We start from the raw sequence: 23787 nt of genomic DNA, 5'->3' as shown, positions 1-23787 counted from the left end.
ATTATATGGTTTGGGATTTTTTTTTAATATTCTTGGTAGATTAGGCTTAAGTTTTGAGTTAGCAAAATAGAGGGTAGGTATGCCTTGCCATGGCAAGCTATCACTCAAATATCTATATATTAACCTTGGTCACAACCATTTTGTGGTAGAATACATGAGTATAAAGCTCTCTCATATTCTTAGGCAAGTTTGGAAAATATTTTTATGATTATTAGTTAAAAGTGAGACTTCTAACTCTGAGACGTGAGAGAAGTCTGAGATTTTTATGCAATGAGAGAAAACTACTTTGTCTTATTATCTTTTTTTTTTAATCCGAATATTCTTTATATTTTTCTTTTTTTTTCTCTTTATTTTTATATAAAAGTGTCAATTTCAAAAATGCTAAAAGTAATTGATTAAAGTACTCTTAAAAATTAATAATTTATTAACTTAGCAATTTTATCACTCTTTCTTTAGTATTAATTACCAATTAATTATGTATTTTATTTGTTAGACTCCTACATTGAAGCAATGATCCTTGTTTATTTTTGCCAAATTCAGAACAGTGAGCAAGAGAAGTCTGCGAGACTATATCTGCCACAGATCCATTGGACGGATTTCTATATAAAGTTCTCTCCAGAGTGATAATCTCCTTTTCAAGCAACAACCTCATAATCTGCAGGGAATTCCTTGGTGCACCGACTCATGTTCTGTAGACTTAACAATAATAATGGTGACATATATAAATATATATAACTGAATGAAATCATGAAAATAGTCTTTTTTACTTTTTACAAGCAAGAGTGAAAAAGAAAATAATTTTTCGAACTCAAATGAATTGTCTTTTTACTTTATGTGTTTTAATTCTTCTCTTATTTTCTATTTGCCTCTTAACTTGCTAATTAACATATTAGGTTATTGAGTTGAACTATTGAGATATAATATCTTATGATAGATTATTAGGTTGGACTGTTAAGATATAATATGTTATGATAGAGTTAGATTTATATTAAAACTTAATGATCTTGAATTACTAGACTCATTTTTTTTTTATATTTGATAGGTTTAACATATTAATTTAGAATTTATTTGTTGGGCTTACTTAGCAATATGCTAAACATAATGAGTCTAATTTTATCAAATAGTTTGAGCAATAAAAATAATTACTAAATAAAAAAATTATTTTGAAGGTTATCAAAAATATATAATAAATAAAATTATATTAAAAAAATATAATTATTTCATTTTATAAATTTATATGTAAATCATTGTTACTTAAATTTTGCAACATACATGCTAAAGCACATTGGTTATTTTGAATAAAAAACTAACATATTGATGAAATTTCAAAGAATAAAGCAACAATGTAATTTATATTTGAAAATTACATAATAAGTTATTTATTTTTAAACAGTAAAATCATATAAAATAAAATCTACATAATAAAAAAAAGAATATAACAAATAGAGCATAGAATTTATATATGACATAATAAAAAAAAATATGATTGATGGTTCATAGAGATTTGTGAAAGAAAATTTACAAAGATTTAAAACACATGAGTAAATAGAATAAAAATAAATAAATAAATAAAAATAATAATATAAATTAAAAAACAAAATAAAATAAAACTTGAAAATTGAGTCAAGCATATGAAAGTATTTTGTTATTTTTTACTTGTATTAATTATTAAATAAAAAATTATTTTAGGGGAGTCATTAAAAAAATTTAAAAAATTTATATAAAGAGTAAAAAAAAGAATTTTAATTTTGGCTCCCAACTCCGCCCCTGCTCCTACTCATTATGAAGAATAAGCTTAATAGTATGTACTTTCCTTTTAACTGGTGTATATTGAATGCAAAGAAAGTTGCACTTTGTATACCCAAACCAAGGGAAATCCTCCACATCAACAGTCTTGGTTGCATTTATGTTGTTAACTTGTAGCTAGAGCCCCTCTTTACAGAACCAAGCAGGTTGAGGTAGAACCTCCCTCATTTGTGGAATGTCTTCCAGTAGCTTGCCCATACCTTGCTCTTTAATTTTTTTTCCCAGCAACTGGCTGGCTAGCTGTCTTGGCCTTACTAGTAGGTTGAGGCTCTGATATCAAAATGTTAAACCCTGTCAAAAATTAGTATTTCTGGTGTTCTACTGACACGGAGGATATATATGCCCCCTAGGGGAAATGTCTCTACAATTTTCTGCATAGACTCTAGTCAAGGTTTGGCCTCATGTACACCATTTGTTTATTTAAAATCACAGTTTCAAGGAACTTTTGACATATGAAACGTCATTTAGTACTATCAGCATTTATTTCTTTGTTTTTCTTGTTGACGGGGACAGATTTGAAAATTGAATTTAGAGAGTCCATTTGACAGTAAAGGATGCCTACCATTGAGGCACTGTCTTAACTATCTTCTGTCAGTATGCAGTAGCACTTACAGTGAAGTAATAAAGACAACATAAATTGTAACTGCAAATGAAGCTCTCTAACAACAGTATGATACATTAACTACCCATGCACTTTCTATAGAATATGGTAGAAGAAGTTCACTACTAGTTGTGACAGGTTGAAAATTATCAATCAGACACACATAAAATATCTGTAATTTAATACACTATCAGACACTGGTGAAATATATGATCCCTTATAATTCACTAGGCATGCTAATGGATGATGCAATTAATGCTATTTGTGAGGAGTTTTGGGGCGATCTTGGAGGAGAAAACAGGAAAGGTCTGGGTGGAATTGCTAGAGATTGAAGGCTTCCCTGTAACATCTCTAGCACCTTTGTCATTGACGGTCGATCCGATGGATTAGTTTGAATGCACCACAAGCTCACTACGATCATCTTCTTGGTTATTTCTTCCTCTTCAACTGTGATTCCTTGAAGATTGAAATATGCTTCTTGTTGGAGATGCTCATAAACCCATAAAGGAAAATTCATTTCACTGGTTACAGACGGTCCGTTATGAACATTTTCCTTTGCTCCAACCATTTCCAGGACCATCATCCCATAGCTATAAACATCGGACTTGTAAGAGACTCCTCCAAAGTTTCGACAAAACAGTTCCGGAGCAATATATCCGATTGTTCCTCTAGCACTTATCATAGAAAGAATGCTCTCCTTCCTCTCACATAATTTAGCAAGACCAAAATCTGAAATCTTGGGACAGAAACTCTCATCTAGGAGGATATTATGAGGTTTTATGTCCAAGTGCAAAATCCTTGTGTTACAACCTCCATGTAAATATTCCAGTCCTCTAGCAATGCCAATTGCAATTTCAAACAACGTTTTATGCTTTAGTAGATGACTTTTGTCGGGAGATCCTTCACAACAGATGAACTTATCCAATGATCCATTGGGCATGAATTCATAGATTAGAGCTCTCACTGAGCCCTCATAACAGAAACCAAGAAAAGTCACTACATTGACATGAGAGGTTCTACTAATACTAGCCACTTCATTGATAAATTCCTCTCCATCCCCCTTTGATTCACTAAGGACTTTCACTGCAACAAGACGACCATCGGGTAATTTACCTTTGAAGACTGTGCCAAATCCCCCTTCTCCAAGCCTATCTTTGAAGGACTTGGTTATTTTCCTGATGTCTGAAAAAGAATATCGTTTGGGAGCAAGATCAGAACCATACTTCATTATGAATGCCTCAATCCTTTCACTGTTCTTTTTACTTTGCTGGAAATTCATCAGTATTCCACTTGAGATTAAAAATGATGATCTCCTATGCCTCAAGGTAAACACCATAACAAAAACTACCACAATAGCAGCCCCTGCCACACCCAAGCCTGTTTGTAGAGAATGGCCAGTCAGCTTAAAAATGTGAGTAAATGCATATTAAAATTTATCAAATGAGTTTAGTGTAGTACCAATGATTAGTTTAATCCTCAAACTGGTACCGTTAGATGACCCTGCAACACGCACCAAAAGAAAAGGAATAAAAAAAACGATTGTGTAATAATTAATGATCTCACTTTCTGATGTAGGAAATGGCCATATGAAAGTAACCAAGTCACTGTCAGATTTGAATATTGCAATAAAGAATATATTAATTCAGATGATTAGATGTGTCATCCTCACCATATGGAAACTTGACAACGTCATTGAAATGACATTGTTTTAATCTGCAGATGGTTTTTAACATTATATTTAGCCAATCGCAAAGTGTCAAGTTTCATAGTCTGAAAATATCAAGTTGGTTTTCTGAAAGTTGGTAAAAAAGATAAAGTTGTTTGACTATATAGATAACTCAAAATAATTTCCTTGTTCCAGCTTTTTCATATCAAAAAGCACTATCACATTAGAATAATAACATGTGCATCAGCTGTCAACTTAAAGCTGATTCGGAGTGACAAACAAGGCTGGCAGGTTGTTGAATACTTACCTTCAAATATATTAAAAGAAGCCATTAGTGATACATAAATTCATGCCAGGCCCAAGAAATCCATGTGAAACTCGCGATTCCGATATAGGGGAAAAGCGTGGGATGACCTAGACTATGACTCACACGGTTGGAAAAAGTTGGGAGAAATTGTTCTACAGGTTCTTTTTCCTTTTTTTAATGGAAAAAGAAAACAAGGGGTGAGGGAAGCAAAACCCAGAAAAAAACCAGAGAGTTTGGTGAATTCTTGCCCTGACTCTTGAATTTGCAAATGCTTGAACTTTGGTGAAAGTGATAAATATGTATGGCTGGAATTCTAGACTTAAAATGGAGCTGATGAAAGAAATAAAAACAACGAAATCTACACCTAGCAATTTCTTAAGCTGATTGGTATGAGATTGACCTTACTGAATTTTCTGCAAGAATCATTATGAAATCCCTATGATCATGGTTAGGAACCTTTACTTCTATAGAATTTTGTCCAAGAAACTTCATTTGATCGACAAACTCTAATTAATCAAAATAATCTGTCTGTTTTTGCGCATACCTGATGGACGACAAGCTGATGGATCTGTATGATCTGAGCAGTAACAAGTGAATTCACTCAGAGTCTTGTTATAACCACACATCCCACCGGAAGCACTGCATGCCGTACACTTGGAAGCAATATTTGCATCCCATTTCAGCCCAAAGCCATTACGAAGTGGTAGAACGAGAGTATCTGAAGTTGGATTGCTCACTATAGTCTGAACTGCTGTATAAAAGGCTGGAACAATGACATTGCTCCGACAAGACCCCAAGCCACCCTTTGCTACAGCTGAAAGGTTGCCAAAAGCTGATGCTATGACATAGTAATTTTGCATATCAGTTCCATTGCTGGTGCAGTTAAATTGACTTGGAAACCCTGAAGACTGGTTGGCAATCCTAGGACAATCATAGTATAATGTTACGTTCTCAAGATTCCAAGCATAACTCAACAGGTTGAAGTCCAAGGTGGTGTTGGCAAGGTGCTGGGGACAAAGCGTTGTCAGATAATCACTTCTAGCCACAGTGAAAGCCTGTATATCCGTGTTGATCTCAATAACTTTGTAACTTAATGACATGATTGTCATCAGAAGTTCATCTCCCTGGCAAGTTAACTCCAGCCCAGGATGCCCACAGTAGTCTGGCCGATCAACTCCCCAGAAAGGATATGTAACATTTTGGAAGGTTCCACACCGGAGTGGCTTGCTGCATACCTCATATGTATCATTGCCTGCACATAAAAATGTTGGAACTTGGACAGATAAAAGGATAAAGATGATAAAAACCAGGGCTGATGAAGATGCAGAAATACAGAGATGCATAGTGAGACGGAGAGATAGAGAGCTATTTCGTTTGGGAGATAGCAATTTCTAGAGGGACATGAGAGAATCCTCCATTGTTATCAATGTAAAGTATTTGGCAAATGGATGCAGCGTAGTGACCTCTGTTTCTCTCCATTTTCATATTCAATTGACTAGAGTAAAATTAACAAGTAGATATATCTAGAAGACTTGGCCAGCCAACCATGGGAAGGAACACAGAGAAATTATATTACATCATTAAGAGACTTTTGGCTGATTAAAGAAGTATTTAACGACTCTAATCACTTCAAAGAAGTAACATACAAGTTTCCCAATATTCCTTTATTTATTAATTATTGGACCGGGGTTGTGGTTGGTAATGATGATGCTGGGGGCTTAAATTTTATAAAAGTAATACTATACCATGGCTTGATCTGCCCGGCATCCCCCATTAAAGAAAGACGAGGAGAATCGGGTCATTTCCTCTCCTCCTTTACTTCAATGTAAATATGATTGTGACATGACTCAGTAAAGTACAAATTGCCGACACTGTACAGACTGTAGGTGAGATTGCTGGAAGGGGTGATGCAGATTCACTTTTCTTTTCTCTCTCCTTTGATTTTTCCAAACAAAAGAATTCCAATTCGGTTTTTGAACAAGAAGATATTTGTCTTCACTTATTTTTTTCAGATACATGCTCGACAAGGTAAATATTTGTGAGCATAATATATTATATTTGATAAATTATATCAGATCATCAAATGCTGTCATGTCGTCAATCCATTGATTCTTCATTTTTCTTGGTATTTTTGGTGACTAATCTTTTCGTCAATTCATCGGTTCTTCATTTTCTTCTTCTTTGCTGTACAATTTTGAAAATGGTTCTATTCTTCTAGTTTCCAGGAAGAAAATGGATGACAAAGAGACAATATTCTTGGTACCTTATGATATTGTCAATTACGTTTGTTAGATTGAATATAATTTTTTAAAAATAATAATAAGATATTATTTGTTTTACAATCGATATACAAGCAGGCTTCTTGTATTAATAATTTTGTAGAATTCTTTCATCTTGATAATTGATTATTCTAGTTGTTACCTATTCCAAAGTACAAAAAAAAAAAAAGAAATTGGAAAAAAAATAAATAATAAATAATTATTTTTTGTTAAAGAAAATTAATAATATTTATTTTAAAAATTTTAAAATTATTTTTAAGTAAAATTATGTATTATCAATATGTTAAATATAAACTCTTATTATAGTATGTAATCTTTCAGTCTATTTGAGTCTTGGACATTGACAAATAGAGAATCCTTATTGCCTTAACAAAGGAAAGAGAGGATGCAAAAATTAGTATTTAAAATTTAGCAGAGAGAGAAAGAGAAAGATGAACACAAATTCATCACGATGCATATAGGAAGATGAGAGATTATATTATGAATATGGTCATATATATGTTTATTTACAAAATTAATTTATAACAATCTTTTAATCCGATTTGTGAAGTTTAAAAATTCTATGTAAAAAATACATAAAATAATAATCCATTGGACGTTCATTAATAGTGATTGGACTGTTTTCAGTCTTTTGAAATCTCAGTCCAAATTGAGTTGATGTACTATGAAAGAACAACCTTCCATTGTGGGTCGGGTCAACTGCAATTTGTAGCCAAAATTGAAAAACTAATTGCCAAAACTAGGTGCTATCCATCTATGAATATATATCATTATTATTATATATATTATTCCAATGACCAACGTTATCCCACTTGCTATAACGTTGAAAAGAAGCAAAACAAAGAATGAGATAGAGATTAGTCATTGGTCATCGGATTCATCTTTGCAATTCATGAGGATATGCCTACCTTGGGAGGAAATTTGTACCACCATGGGTCACTCCAAACTTTGGAATACAAACAGTATGCTGATGGAGATGCCCCAATTGGGCACCATTGGCTTTTACAATCATCAACTGTTTTAAATTTTAACAGTAATTAATAATAGGAGAAAATCAATTACTATACTGACTTTGATAAAGTCTCTAATCTCTTCAAATCAACTTGTGAAAAGGTTCTAAACTGAAACAGGAATAGAATTTTGTTTCAACAAAGTATGTTATACAATTATATTTGGTAAACTATGAATTGCTGTTATTTTCAGTGTCTAAAGTAATGTATAAGAGACAAAAGCTTTGACTACAAAGGAATTATTTTTTTTGTCATAGCCTATCTTTCTAATATAAGTAGTTTAAATAAGTGTCATGTGTCTTTTAATTAATGAATTTGATTTCCATAGCATGATTTAAGGGATTAAATATGGTTTAACTATACTATATTTAATTTTGTTTGATCATTCAAATATTATCCTTTATTTGTGGAGATTTGAAAAATATAATGTAACAAGGGAGATTTTTTAATTATTTTTTTGTGGAAGAATTCAGCTAAAGGAATGTGAAAAATAAGTGAAAACTTGTTCTAAAAAACCCCATTAAAAGTGGAATGATGTTCTAAATGAAAACCCAGCAGAGCATGACATAACCAATGGAACCAAATTTAATTTTTAAAAGAATCTAATTTGAGATACATGACATGTACTTAGTTTTTTTATAAATCATTTAATAAGATAAAGTTTATCTGCAATATCTAATTTTTGATTCTTTTCTTCACTTGATTGAGATATACCAAATAAAAGATTGAGGTTTAAATTATGGTTACTTTATAAATTTAATAATTTAATTTTCTAAATGAAATTATTGATAATATAATTGAATTCCCATGCATTGCACGGGTTTGAAAGCATACATAAATATTTCACATGCCTGCATGCACACAGACACACATAAAAGATATGGTTTCACCAGTAAACCCCATACCTGATTGCACTTTCAGCACAGGCTCAACATCACGGTACCATCTTCCTAGAAGAAACTAGAAAGAAACCAGCAGATGAATGCCATTTTCATTTCCAGATGCAAAATTTTTCCAATATATACACAAATGGATTATGGATACTTAGACTAGTTGATGTGCATTGTCCATACTCTGTCAGAATAACAAGGCAACACCAGAAACCAAATTCTGATGCGCCAAAAAAACCTAGAATGTGCAAAAGCTAGTCTTGGTTTTGCAGGGACAATCAAGAACATATATCGCTGACCCTACCGTGCAATAAAGCTTTAGGCAAAAAGGGATATTTAGCCTTGATAGCATAACAATGGGAGGCCAACAATATGCCACAATCACTGGGACATTATGGCAGTATCCATTACCAGTCTTCGATTTTTTTATCAGCTTCAACTTTGCTCATTTGCCCATGTGGGTTAAGATCCTACTGATCAAAGCTTCCTTCTTTCCGGCGACAGGAAGGTTGTGTGCACTCAAGTAAGTTTTCAAAGCTGCTACCGTTAAATCCTTCAACTGCAAAATGTGGAATCGACAAGTAAGATAGACTTCCTAAGAATAGACAGTGTAGCCATGTCAATACCCCAATTAACAGCAATCATGCTGCACTGGGATTGAGATCTGAGGTTTCAATTTTCTCTTTAAAGTAAGTACTACTGACTACAAAGATATCAAGGTTTCATACCGCGTCAGTTCCAAAATCAGGAAAAATAAATTGAAAAGAATCAGAAACCCAACTTAGAATATTTCTCCTAGTCCAGATTTCCGGCAGAAAAATGTTTCAAGAAGCTTATAAATTCTTTTCCTCTAAGCCCTCTTTCTCTAGGTAAACAGAATGCTAAGATGGTAGGAAAATTATGAGATGGCTTTTTAAAAAACTTGAGGAATGAAATATTGTGACAGCTAAAAGTTCTGTTTTTTACTCTGAAATAGCATTTGATTGAACAAATTTAGCCTAGCCACAAATTCTAACTTGTACAATTTCTGTCAAATTTAGTTCAAGAGAATCCGTTTTATGACTAGGAGAAATTAAAAGCATACTGAAACACAGCCAAAACACTTAATTTCACCTGCCCATTTTCTGCAAGGTCAGCCCAATCATAATTTGCAGACTCCTTAGCTGCATTTTCCACAATTGTTTTACGTTTCCTAGAGACCTCACCCACTTTTCCTTTACCCAAAAAGTCACTTTCCTCATCATATTTGTCCCCATAGACAGAAAGCTTGAATTCTTCTATTGCCTTGACAACTGCTGGTCTGTATAAAACAAATCACCTCACAATGACAAGTTGATATGTCAAAAGATTCTACAAAAAACCAGAAAAGGATGGAAGCATTTAAAGATGACATGCCACTTTTTCATTACCTAGCCAAACCTTCCTCATCAGGTAGTGTCTCATCAATGATCTCTGGAATATCATCTTCTTCTAGAGCTAGAGCCTGCAGTACTGCATAATGTCTCTGCAAGGCTGCAAGGATATATCAAGATATAATCATGGAGTCAAAAAAGTTTTAAGCAAGAATGAGATTTAATCAACTTGACACTCCAGTTCAATAGATGTACAAATAGACAGAGAGAATTAAAAGAGAAAGAAGTTTACACCACATAGATCATTATAATCAAACCTTAAAAGTACCCATATTGCTTGAAAACATGGAAACTGACACTATTTGGCAAGCTGTAATAAACAGATAAACTTGCAGATAAAGAAGAATATGCAAACAACTGACACTATATAAAATCACAGGTTTAACCTTGTCTCCATATGTTTTTATATTCTGTATACTAACTAATTTTGGTTCCCTGATATGACTCCAGAGTAAGTGATGTATGTTTATGATCATTATACAGGCTCATGGTCTCAATTTCAGACATAAGTTCAATCATGTTGAAAGGAAATACTACTTTTCACACACATGAAACCATTCTAAAATTTCTGGCCAAATCTAAAGCTCACAAATACAAACATATGATATTATACAATAAAGAGCTATTTAATGATTCATTAATTTTCATAACTGAAACAACACCAGTTATGAATTTCTAAGCAATGGAATTACAGTGTTTAAGGATATAACATGACAACTTACCAGGGTTAGCAAATTGGGAAACTGAGAAATCCCTCATGTCAATACGTTTTATTAAAGCAGCAGCTTTCTGAATTTGATCTTCATCCGCTCGAGGTGCATCATCATCTGTATCTGGAAAAATCTGTGAAACATCACCAATATTATCAGTGATAATATGACTTTGAAAATCTTTTCGCATAAACTCATGAATATTTCCTTGCCTCTTCAACATCTCTGATGTCATCAGAGTACGGAAGGTATATCATGTGCATTCCTGGTGGCTCAATCTGAACACCAGCTTTAGCAATCTCATCCTGTGAAGTTTCAAGAAGATTGATAAGCTTTTTCACAATTGTCTATATAAACATAAACATGAGGCAACAAATTTGACTCATGTTTTGATTCAAATAGCATAATATGCAATTCGAATTGTCATTTTTACAACATGATCAATGAGAAAGGCAAAGTACTTTCCCCCAAGCTTCTCACAAACCAAATTCAATTGCGTTACACAGGTGAGCAAGTAAAACAAACTGCATAACATATAAGCACACGTAGCTTACTAAACTCCTCCAGACTTTGTTTATACATGCCAAGAACAGGTAAACAATTTCAAATGCATCAATAATGTGCATTATGCTTCCATAGAGTCCTTTGATGTATCTGCGCCAAGATTCAGTGGGAAATGCAGGTCATCAGCAAGCAATTAAAAATGACACAAAGATACAATGATGACTTCAAGTTTGCCTAATGGGTTTGGATATTTTAACATCATGACAATCCTAAATCAATTAATGATACAACATTGAAGTTCTACTCTGATTTATATATACCACTTAGTCTACTCAATCAAAACGCCACAGTTTGTTCAGTTTCAAACAGAAATGTTTGAGCAGCCTTCTGTCCTTCCACTTCCCTTAAGAATTTCTTCCCTCAACCTTGGTAAAGCTGAGATTCAATCCAAACTCCATACAACAACCAAAGGACTTTAACAGAACAGCTAGCTAGCGCCTTCCTTTATATGGCATATCAAGTTACAAAGCTTAAAACTCTTACAACTAGTGATAGAAGTTTTCAATTTCCATCACATTTCTGTATCATATTCCCACTGTTGAGAACTGAAAAGCTGAAGGATTTGAGTCATACATCAGAAAGCTCAAGTCCACCAAGGTGCTTCTATTAGCTCAGCATTTTATTATAAGGGAAAACAGAGAGAAGTAACAAGTTGACAACACAAAACAAGACAACCAGCAAAGTATAATTTCCCAAAAATAGAACTCACATTAATAATAAGGCCAGATGCATCAAGGTAATAATTTAGTTAAAAGTGTAAAAGTAACTTACTTGCGCAACTAAGGCAACCAATTGAGGATGAGATGAGCTCCCGTAAAATGCAACTGCAAAACTGCAATGACACAAACACACCCACTACATATTCACCATCATTTGTAATGTGTTATCAGAGAGCTTAACTTTAAATACCATTCAATATCAGAATTACGGAAGTAATCATAATAAAGCAAGGCTCTGATCAAAATATCCACACAAACCAATCAACAACCAAACACAAGCATTACCACATGCTTTGTTCCTGTCCAGAAGACCAACTTAATAGAGATTTCCATACTATTCCAGGCAAATATATTCAACACTTATTCATCAGAAAGCAACAAAGAGAAAAGAAGAATATAAGGTTTCTTAGGTGTTATCACCAAGACTAATATTTTTCGTAAAAATTTGGTGATTTAGTCAATGTAGTCAATTAGGTCAGCTATAATGAACATGATGATAAAGAAAAAACTAGATTTAAATGCACATTTTCAACATGACATCTGCCACTTAAGATGCTGTTTGGTTGTCCATGAAGTGTTGCAAGAAATAAACACTTTGCAGAAGCAAAGTAAAAGAAAAAGGAAATATTATTCTTGAAGAAGTTGTATCCACAAAAATTTAGGCAAGTCATAAAAACTTTCCTATTTTACAGTTGGAATAGTTGAAGGAAAAGCTTTTGTATGGGAGCATGCCACATAGTAAGTGGTATTTTCTCGAAACTGAACACAAAAAGTGAAAAAAAACTGGCAAATGGTTTTAATTTCCATTTCCTCCCAATCATTTCATTGCCTCAGAGTTACTTCAGTAATCCATTACAAGAAACTTTGGAAGCTATCCCTTTGTCTCCTCATCCTTGCAAATGAGAACCCATGAGATGACTAGTATCTATGTACAATGTGATGATCAAAATGACAAAATCTATAAAGGATACTACACATGCAGAAAAGAATTCCTGAAATCCAATTTAGGAATTACTAATGTTCACTGAGATAAGAAAAACACCATATTAGATTGAATCATATGTTATATCTCACAACGAGAACAATGCACATGACACTTTTAGTAGTTTAGTTCGAAGAATAACAGTAACAGTAGAACAGCACATAAAAGGTGAAGTTGCAAAGAACTAACCGCTTGAGCTGTAGCATAGATCTGTACAAGGCAATGAAAATGCAGGTGCTACCAACCACTTCCTATATTGGTCAACCAGAAAAAGTTTAGTAATTCTAAAAAACAAAAATATGGAGGTTCATTAAACCTAAGGACACTAAGGAACAAACAGCGGCCTGCATAGGTGTATCCACATCATAATATCAGTGATTAACCATGTTACAGCATCATCAGCTGCAACTAAGCTGAATATGAACAGGTTGATGTTGGCCCCTTAAGATGGTAATTTAACCTCAATCAAATACAAAAAGGCCAACTAGAAAGATACATAGACCTGCATAAAAAATGAGTTGAGCTTGGACCACCCATGTTTCGCTAATATGTTCTCAGATGTTGTTAATATGCTTTATGAGGACTATGTATTGTGATCTCTGGTCCTCATTTGAGGGTGTCTTCGATAAAACAACCCAGCAGGTTATCAGAATGGTAAGGACTCAGAGGTGACACCTTACATTTGAATGAGGCAAAGGAGCTTGGGTCACTATTATACAAGGAATTTTTATAGGTTCTTTTAAAACTCTCTTGATTACTGTTGCATTCAAAACTCTTCAATGATATCTTACAGGAGGAAAGGCGAGAGTTTATTGAAGGTCAGCCAGATGGATAGAGAAAGGATCAACACTCATAACAAAAATATTAACTATCTCAGCAACATATATTTTTGCACAAGCAAGAGTTCAAATGCATCTGCCTTCTCTAAAGTTAACTCATTTTTCTTTTTCTCATGACTGCAGCATAGTTCCATAAGTTTCGAAAGAAAAAATAAAACAAGTAATAAACATTCAATTGTACTTCCACTAAACTTGTATTCTATGTATTAAGAAAGTAGTCCTAATCAAAATTATCATTCATGTAAAATGATTGTAGTACATTACAATTCCCTTTCTTAATTTCAATAACTGAGAGAGAAAGACATTCGAAAAACAAATAAGTTTTGACATAGGAAAATCTACAAGATCAAGATCAAAGAAGATGCAAAAAATTGAAGAAAATAAACATCTATATCATATGAGGAAATACTAAAGAAACCTGGTCACTAGGATATACAAACGTCGATGGCCTCAAGTTGTGATAATCTTTTAAGCATCTTAATGGCTTGAATCCAAGAAGACGAAGGCATCCTGTTGATATTCTTTTCATTTCAGATATTTCATCCATCGAGAACTTGACATTCTCACTGTAAAGTATGGTTGTGCGGGGGGGTTGATTAGGAACAAATTATAGAAAACTAAACTGAAATATTAACAAATATAACATATGGAAAGGTTTCAAATGCATGTCTTAAAGACATAAACTATGTCATTCCCTGATGAATCAATAACCCAACCATCATCATGACAGGAAGTTCCTTCTAAATTAGAGAACATTTTTTATTAACCCTAATGGACCAACAACACAACCATCACAGCGATAGGAAGATACTCTACATTGGAAAACTTCTTTCATCAATGAAGGACATAAGCTGCCATGTTTGCCCCATAATATGCATCACAGATATTAGCAATTAACAGAAATAACATTTTTACCTTTGCCCTTTTGATGAATTATTTTCTATTAGAAAAAGGTTTTTGGTCTTTATTAAAGAAAATATAAAAAATATCTTGTATTGCTTCTTGAATAAAATTGTCCCCAAGAATCATCCCAATATCAGAGGTAATTCTAATAAAATGAGGAAAAGGGAAACTTTACATTATTGATTTTCCTTGAGGAAAGAAACACAATGTCACAATATACTGAATCCACTATTAAGACCAATATCCAGTAAGTGACAAATATTTTACACATAACTGGCCATGTGCATGGAGTTTTCAAAAATTTACACGCATAATCTCTTTCCGTATTTTATCAGATGAATAACTATGGATGGTAGCTATGCTTACTTTCTATAGGGCTGAAAGCGTTTAGGAGGCTCCTGAATCAATGCACCAGTATCCTCACAGATCAAAGATCTTTCAATCTGCACCATATCATTAAATAATGAAACTTGAAATGTATAACTACAGCTTCACTTCCACATATGGAAAAATAAATAAAAAATCACAAATGCTAAACAAGCAGTAAACTTCCTGATGACATTTCTTTCTACCTTACCCTCAATAAAATATCTCGCAATACAGAGAAGCAAGGATTTCATCAAGGAAAATGATACCACAAAAACCACACAGCTTAAAAGCCCACTCTCTCTTCTAGCTCCATTAAGAAAAATATAAATTATGTATACAAAACTCTACAATGATATCTTACTCCATAATACATGTATAAAGCAAAACAAGCACTGTCTAATATGCTAAAATGTATCTACATGTCACATCTTAAATTGTGAAAAATCTTTTAACTAAATTCAGTTATAGATATCCCAAGAAAAGAGGATAGGTGGGGCAGGATAGTGAGAGACAGACAGACAGAAATATGTAAAAATTTGTAAGAGGGAGAAAAAGTTGGAATGTCAAGAATATAAAAGCTTAAAATAGAAAAGCATTCCAAATTAGATCACCGATGCTTATAGTTGTATAAATAATCATTTTCGGTTGTCACACAGCATGAATCTTTTCAGAATTACCAAATATAAGAACCTGCACTCCTGAGACATAAAGAACAACTTGTAGTTACCTTTAAAGGAAGATTAGTGACAGAATCAAGCCATGTAATTGCCCCTAGGAATATAGGGGAAAAAAAGTTATGAAGTATGGTACTGGGTGACATCCAAAATTTAATTAGAACATGGAGTACTGTCTACCTGGAACAGTTGGACGAATTAAAGCATAAGTATTCAGCTGAATTGACAATCCATTGGTGATAACAAATGTGATCTTTCTAATAATCCTCTTTGTGAACATACGTTTCCTCAGTTGATCTTTCATATCTTCCAATCTGAAATTAGATTATGGGCAATTTCATTAAACAGAAATGTTGAAACTAGATGAATGTGAATGTACTTAGATATAGATCTTTTAGCGGGGCACCTCTTCCCAGGTATACCTTTGCTTCATTAAAAAACTGGTGGCCCAGAAAAAAATCAATAAAGATTACTAAATTTAGAAATATCCATTGAAAGTTAATATTAGTTCTATGCATAAGGAAAGAGTTCATAAACAGTGCTTAACCACATGCTTTCAATTTCCAACTCATATGAAATATGAGTGAAACTGATTGCAGAACTCAGAAAATTGTTATATGCAAACAATGTCAGATTTGTGGACATAGCTGGTTCTCTCACTTAAAAGTATAATGCCTAACAGATATCAAGTGATTGCACAAAAGAGATAAGGTAAATATATAAAACCATAAACACATACTTCTGGCCAGCAGAAGGCATAAATTGAACAAGGTCTTCACCATCTAAACCTAGCAAATCCTGAAAGACATAAAGATTGGTAACTGACATAAATACATAAAATCAGCCATGCAATCTGCACAAGAAAACACAACATGAAAGAATAAACATACAGCATAGAAAACTTTAACATTAAACTCCTCATCTGGACAACTCAAGGGAAGAAGTTCAATTGAGATTCCAAGATCTTGTGCATCCTATAAAGAAAACACAAGAGAGGTAAAGAAGAATGCTGATGACATAATCTGGTAATGAAATTCTGTTTGATAAATTGCATTCATGGAACACTGAATCGTAAAGCATATGCAACTTTATATTTATTTTACTTTAGCTCGCTGCAATGAAGTTCTTGTCATATCTGCTTTTGCAGCACCCTGGAGACGTCCAAAAGGATCATCTTCATTAGTAAAGAGAAGAATCCTCTTATCAGCTGTCTTAATAGACCTGAAAGAGTTGTGCTGTCAAAAATTACAAAGCCAGATACAGGAACCTTGGGAAACAAAAGAAGAAAAAAATTCCATGCTTAGTCATATGAAAAATCCAAAAGGTAAGCATACCCTTTACGGAGAAGAGCTTGGGCAACCCAGAGAGCATTGTAAAGAGAATTCTCCCGAGACCCAGGCACAATACCATACTGACTCCCAATTTCTCTCATAAATGATTCTGCACTAGCTCATAACAAGATGTATGTTAGTGACTCATAATTTTGTAACTACAAATTTTTAATATAAAAGATCACATTCACTGCATCAAATTAAAATATAGTGAACTTTAGAAATCTAGTACTTTAACCATCGGTTTAAGGTACTGTAGAAACAATGCAGATCCAAAGAAGGCAGACCCAAGCTTAGAATCAGATTTTCATCATTGATCTCCATAAAACACAAATTCATTTTGAACAAAATTTACCTTGTAAACAGTCAAATTCTTTTATAAGTCTTGCTGTTGGCCTGTCTAGGTGCTCCCTTTCAGCAACATTAAAAACAAAAACACCATTTAAATCCTGCAAATTCTTCTTTTCCCTCTGCATTCAGAAAACAAAGATGGTAAGAAACTATATCACAGGCAGCATACATGATGAGCATATAGCGGACTATACGAAAACAAACTAAGAGGAGTTATCCTACATTCTAGCAAACTATTGACTAGTAGGAGGAGCTAATATGACCATAACCTCATTGTAGGATAGACACAAACAAAGATGCAACTTAGGCTAGACCAAAATAAAGAATGACAAATTAACAACATTAAACAAGGGTTACATACAAAAGATACTTCACCTGTTCAAATCTTGGGGAATGTGAGCGGAGTCGGATGCAAGCAACGATCTTAAAACTTTACCCTTAAAAAACTTATTCATCTCCTCTAGTATATTCATAGATAACAGTTCATGTTAAAAGGGAAGAGAAAACAAAACGAAAGCAGCAAGAGAGTTGACAGAAAAATAACCCATCCTAGGAAAATCATTTCTTGACTACCTGATTTGTTATTGATATAATCATCAGTTGATGGGAACTTGAGCTCTAATTACTAGGTTCATAACTAGTCCTCATATTACGGGCCACTTATCTAACAACATTTAGATCTGGTTCTAGCATTCATCACTTATGCAACTGTTTATGAACGGTTTTGCAATATCAGACCAAACAATCAGACTTTGATAAAAAGATCTGATCTTAACAGATTCAAGTAAGGTATTAGTATTTGTCCTATTGGACGACAAAAACTTGCATTTCTTATTTTTTAACTTTGTTTAAGCGCGAGTTGTAAGGAACTCTGCTATTTCTCATCACTATCCGTGCATGAAATAGTATTGAAATAGTATAGACAAGAAGCATCTTCAAGCCAAATGCCAGATTTTTTAAAATAGTTACTGGGGACCTCAAAGCCAAGAAGATGGGACAATTGCCCCAGATCCTATTTTGAAGCAAGGGATATAATAGGTATTCAAGCCTGCATTTTTGTAACTAAACAATGAAAGGGCATGATTATATTTTGGAAATGTTTCTGTATGCTACTAAGATCATGTAGCTTCCTACCACATTGAATCAGTTAAAATACAAACTAAGGTCATTGTAGAACATGGAATCTACTTCATTTATTCTTCTGCTTTACCCTTTGGTTTGTGTTGAAAAGAGTATAATGTGCTAAAGTCGCATGCTTTGCCAATTGTTAGCTGTAACTGTGCGACTACAATGTTATGCCTTAAGTGAAAGCCCTGCTCTGCCTTTTTCCTATAAAAGGAGTACAGGTTCTAACTACATCAAATAAAATAGTAATTAATGTCTGCTAAATGGCAGAGTTAGCTAGAATTGAATCTTACAGTGTTAAAGAAGCAAATTGCAACTTCATCATATGATCTACTAATGATTTGAGTCTTGAGCGATTCTGCAATACAGCTGACGGCGAGGTGGAAATGAGTTTCATCCTTTTGATCTTTCTGTCAATGTTTAAACAAATAAGATAAATAAAAATTCAAGAACTGCTAGTCACATTGCATTTCAAATAGAAAAAAGCAACACATGTTAACCAAATAATATAACCATTGATGAACAATTTAACCACCATATTAAACCAGGAGATTAAAAACAAAAGAAAACCCAATCGAGTATAGTTATTTATATATAAAATGCTAAGAGAATGAAAGATAAGAGATTGGAAAAGGAAATGGGTATTTTTTTTTCTTTTCTATACAGAGTATAGAAAACTTACACCAGGACAGGTAGTGTTGAACATTTTGGGAGAAGCGTCGACCAAGTAAACGGCATACTCTTTAGAGCTCGCACTTTGCTGCAAAATAGGACAAAAACAAAGCACTACAATTCCCATTTCTTTACCATGGAGAAGAATACAGAAGAAAAGAAAGGAAAAATAGAAGAAACCTGGAAGATTTCGTTGTCTGAGTCGTCTTCTTCATCCTTGAAAACATCTTCCGGGTCCAAATCCATTGTTGATGAAAATTCTTTGGAGGGGTTTTTGGGTTATTCTTCTTCCCAGTTCCTTCCTCCCTACCCGCCTATGTACTTAACAAGATTTCGAAAATCGGGAGCCGAGGTGTCTTGGACAAGCTAACGCACTGTGTCCCGTCAAAATGTTAAACAAATCAAGTAGTGGCTGATCATGGGCTGAGCAGCCTGTTAAGGCCCATTTTACGTCAGTGTCTGTTGGATTTGATTTATTTTTAACTTATTTTTTTTTTTGAAAACAGAAGTTAGACTAAAATACTATTTTATGAGAAATTTATAAAAAAAATTTAAAAAAGTTTTAATAGAAACTTTCTTTGTTTATTTTTTTAAAAATATGTCAGTTTTTTAGAAAGGTTATTTTTTTTAAAAAAAAATTTCTCTTAAAAAATACCCCTCTTTTTTTTTTTCTTATTGATCTCTCTCTCCTCTCTTCCTTTTTACAAATCATCCTTTTAAGATTTTTTTTTATTTTAAAAAAAGTAAAAAAAAATAAGACTCAAAATTCAAAACTGTATTAAGGTATTATTTTTTCTTTTTCTTTCTATTTTATTTTTTATTTTAACTTTTATGTTTTCTTTTTGGGCTTTCAAAACTCTTTTTATTGTTTGATAGTTCTCAATTTATTGTTTGATATAATAATATGTGGTGTTTATTTATTCTTAATATTTTTCTAATGTATGTAATATTTGTTGATTATTATTGCAATAATTAATCAAACAGGTTAATGGTTGTTGAGATAAATTAGATGAAAATTAAAAAGTCAATATATGTAATATGTTTGTGGTAACTCAATTTTAAAAAATTTTATTTTGGTATAACAATAGGTAGTATTATGAAAAAATTGAAATAGAATTTATTTCCTCTAACAATAAGAATTATAAAATCCCTTAACTTCTTAGTAATGAATTTCACATTTAAGCTAACAGTACCCAACAGATGATATGACACTCATAATTAATTTATGAATTATATATAAATTATGTGTTACTTATAAATTATTTGTGAAACTTGTTTTATGATTTATTATTAATTATAAACTTTATGTTATATAAAAATACATTTTATATTTTTAAAAATATATTTTAAATAGATAAAAAATAAAGTTAACTTTTTTTTCTATTTTGAATAAAGAAATTTATGATTAATAGAAATTTATTTATTAAATACCTTTTATAATAATTTTAACAAAAATTAAAATTTATATAAGTTATTTTGCCAAACAGTTTATCTATAAAAAAGAGCTTATAAAAAGTAAATTTATCAAATAATTTTAACTTAATTTTAAAAATTATTATTTTTCACAAATGTTTTATAATAACTTTTCAGCTAAAAAAAAACCTAAGCCAAACATGCTTTTGGACGCTTTTGGGCATCTCTATTCTCTTATTTGGGCCAAGATTTGGCAAAATTTTCAATTGGCTTTAGGGCTTGTTGAGCTTGAATAACTTTTTTTTTATAATTTTTTTATTATGTATCGAGAAAATTTTTTTATTTGTTTCATATTTGTTAAGAAATATAATTTGAAAAGACAATTATTAGAGAAAATACTTAGAGAGAGTAAGAAGGTCTTATTCAAGTGTATATCTACAAATAAAGTAAGGGTCTCTTTATAGATTAACAATCCCTTAACTAAATAGAATTTACAAAATAAAAATAATACTAAGAGTTTAGATGGATGAATTAAATCTTAATCTTAATCCAATCTATTCAAATTTAGATATATATAACAAAATAGATATTCATATATATATATATATATATATATATATATATATATTCATACCATTCTTCCTTGAATATCTATGGTATTAAGTATATGCCTTGTTAGTACCTTACTAGAAAAAAACCTCATAGGAAAAATACGAGTGAACGAAAAAGAGTACATATTTCTTTTCAAAACTATGCTTTTAAAATACTATTTCATTAAAAACCTTATCAAGAAAAACTCAACGGGAAAAATCTTAATGAAGGAAAAGAGTACAGTGCGTATTTTACTCTCTTGATGGTTATATTATTTAAGATCTTTAAAACAACGTATTCTAATATTTTATACCAACTTTTCAAATGTTGCAAAAGGAAAGACTTTTGATGAATAAATCTGTTAGATTGTTACTTGAACAAATTTGTTAAACACTAATATCACCAATTTCTTGGAGATCATGAGTCAAGAAGAATTTTGACGAAATATGTTTTGTTCTATAGCTTTTAATGTATCTTTTCTTTAATTGTGCTATATAAGCAGTATTATCCTCATATAACGTTGTTGAAATTTCTTTCTTGGTTAACAGGCCACATGTTCCTCAAATATATTAAGTTATAGAACTTAGCCAGACATATTCACTACTTGCTTCATGAATTGTCAAAATTTCTGCAAGGTTAGAAGAAATAGAAAATATAGTTTGTTTTACAAAATATTATGAAATAGTCATACCTCCACATGTGAATAAGCAACCTATTTGCAATCGAGCCTTGTATGAGTCAAATGATTATTTTGCATCTACATAACCAATTAAATTTGATTTTGATTCATTTGAGTAATATAAGCACATGTCTATCATTCCTCGGAGATATTGAAGTATATGTTCAATTCGATGTCAATGTCTTGAGTTAGAAAAAAACAATATCTTGCTAATAAATTTTTAAAAAATGATATATCTAGCCATGGCGCTCAGTGGATCCATCCCTGTCCTCAATTGTTGATCTTAACACTTTTTGAGCTTGTGGGTTATTTCCACCTCCTCCACTTGAAGATGTTCCAAGCATTGCATAAGAGACAATTAATGCACATGAGATTGTTCGATTAGGTGTGACAAAGTTGATAAAGAAGTACACTGTAAAAGCATGAGGATATTACTTAGAGGTCCATGTATGGCCATGGGGTTACAATGCTAAACTTTGTGAAAAATTTAAGCATCGGTGGAAATATGGGAAACATGATTGGCAGGATGCTACAGTTACTGAAGTTTTCCCATCAAATTATGTTTGGCATAGTTGAGACCCAAAGGGACCTCCCTTGAAAGGTACATTAAAAAGATTTAATGGCAAGGCTCCAACTGTGGTTGAAATGTGCATGCAAGCTGGAACTCAAGTCCCCAACAAATATAAGCTCATGATGAAAGTTGACATTATAGTCCAAAAACTTGATGAGGCTAGCTTGTTGAAGAAATGACCCTTTATCTGGATTTCATTAACAGATAGTTACGGTGAGATTCAATTGATAACTGAAGATTGAAGAAGGCTTGGTTATATATGGTGTCATTTGTCTTGTGTCTAATGTTAAGTGTCTAAACACTGGCCAGCATGTCATTTTACTGCTTTTAATTTTAGTTATGGTGAAAGGTTAAATGTTGAGTCGTTTTGGGTGTTTTAGTTGTATGACACTCCTTTGTGTCGTTTCTTCATGCTCTTTATTTCTTTTGTATGCACATTAGTGCTGTCATTTTGTTCCTCTATTAAAAGGCTTAACAGCTATAGTTGTTCTTTCTGTATTTGTTACTGTTGCTATTGCACAAAAAATAATACATTGTTTTTTTTGCTTAGTTAACTTACCTCAATTTAATCTCCTAAGGCTGAATCTAAGGGGTTTGCTAATATTTTTGAGAGTATGTAAATGACAATACAACCATTATAGGTTGGTTGCTTCCTACTCGCTGGTTTGTTTTTTCTTTTTATCCATTATCTTGGTTTTTTGTTTCTTTAATGGAGATTATTTTCAAAAACCTTTTTTTTTTGAAAAATACTTCTTCATGGTATTAGAGCATTAGTTTTAAAGGACTTACTGTTTAGCAAATCAGTATTTGAAAACTCATCTGTTGATTAGAATCTAGTATTAATGGCTACTATAGGGTTCTCTACATCATCACCACTGATTTTCTCAAGCTCAAACTACCAAATTTAGGCAATGAAGATGTGGTCATATCTCAAAACTTTTGATCTTTGAAAGGGCATCGAATTTGAAGAAATTCTAGTACAGAGGCATGTGAATCCTTCACTAGCTTAAATTAAGCAACATAACGAGGAGGTTGCTAAAAGGTATAAGGCCTTGTCATGTTTTCAATCTGCAATTTCTGACACCATTTTGCCAAAATTATAAACTGTGATGATCTAAACCTTGTTTGGGATACCCTGAGGGAAGAGTTCCAAGGCAATGATAGAACCAAGATGATACAGATTTTGAATCTATTAAGGGAATTTGAGCTTCTAAAGATGAAGAATGAAGAAAGAATTCAAGCATATGTAGACAGAGTTCTAAAGATTGTCAACTAGCTGAGACTACTAAGAGAAGAGGTAACCGAGAGGTAAGTTGTGAACAA

General features: G+C 32.5%; 2 protein-coding genes across 2 annotated transcripts; both read right to left on the bottom strand.

Moving 5' to 3' along the window:
- Window positions 1–2366: 2366 nt before the first annotated feature.
- Window positions 2367–6052, bottom strand: LOC110419755 (LEAF RUST 10 DISEASE-RESISTANCE LOCUS RECEPTOR-LIKE PROTEIN KINASE-like 2.1). The gene is made up of 3 exons (XM_021432851.2): window positions 4925–6052; window positions 3866–3907; window positions 2367–3784 (listed from the first exon to the last, which is right to left on the bottom strand). The coding sequence occupies exons 1-3, from the start codon at window positions 5721–5723 to the stop codon at window positions 2625–2627; spliced, it is 2001 nt and encodes a 666-aa protein (XP_021288526.1). The 5' UTR covers window positions 5724–6052; the 3' UTR covers window positions 2367–2624.
- A 2508-nt stretch (window positions 6053–8560) lies between these two features.
- Window positions 8561–19585, bottom strand: KU70 (ATP-dependent DNA helicase 2 subunit Ku70-like protein). Its single transcript, XM_021433030.2, has 19 exons — window positions 19391–19585; window positions 19221–19298; window positions 18832–18948; window positions 17418–17532; window positions 17066–17171; window positions 16835–16952; window positions 16622–16705; window positions 16471–16529; window positions 15912–16045; window positions 15785–15828; window positions 15055–15131; window positions 14204–14351; window positions 13136–13197; window positions 12017–12077; window positions 10894–10986; window positions 10694–10814; window positions 9969–10071; window positions 9673–9859; window positions 8561–9118 (listed from the first exon to the last, which is right to left on the bottom strand). The coding sequence occupies exons 1-19, from the start codon at window positions 19454–19456 to the stop codon at window positions 9005–9007; spliced, it is 1887 nt and encodes a 628-aa protein (XP_021288705.1). The 5' UTR covers window positions 19457–19585; the 3' UTR covers window positions 8561–9004.
- Between the last annotated feature and the right edge of the window lie 4202 nt (window positions 19586–23787).

Source organism: Theobroma umbraticum, unplaced genomic scaffold (assembly GCF_002168275.2).
Source record: "Theobroma umbraticum cultivar Fairchild unplaced genomic scaffold, ASM216827v3 scaffold_67.0, whole genome shotgun sequence".
Taxonomy (NCBI): domain Eukaryota; kingdom Viridiplantae; phylum Streptophyta; class Magnoliopsida; order Malvales; family Malvaceae; genus Theobroma; species Theobroma umbraticum.
This window is presented reverse-complemented; position numbering and strand designations above follow the sequence as displayed.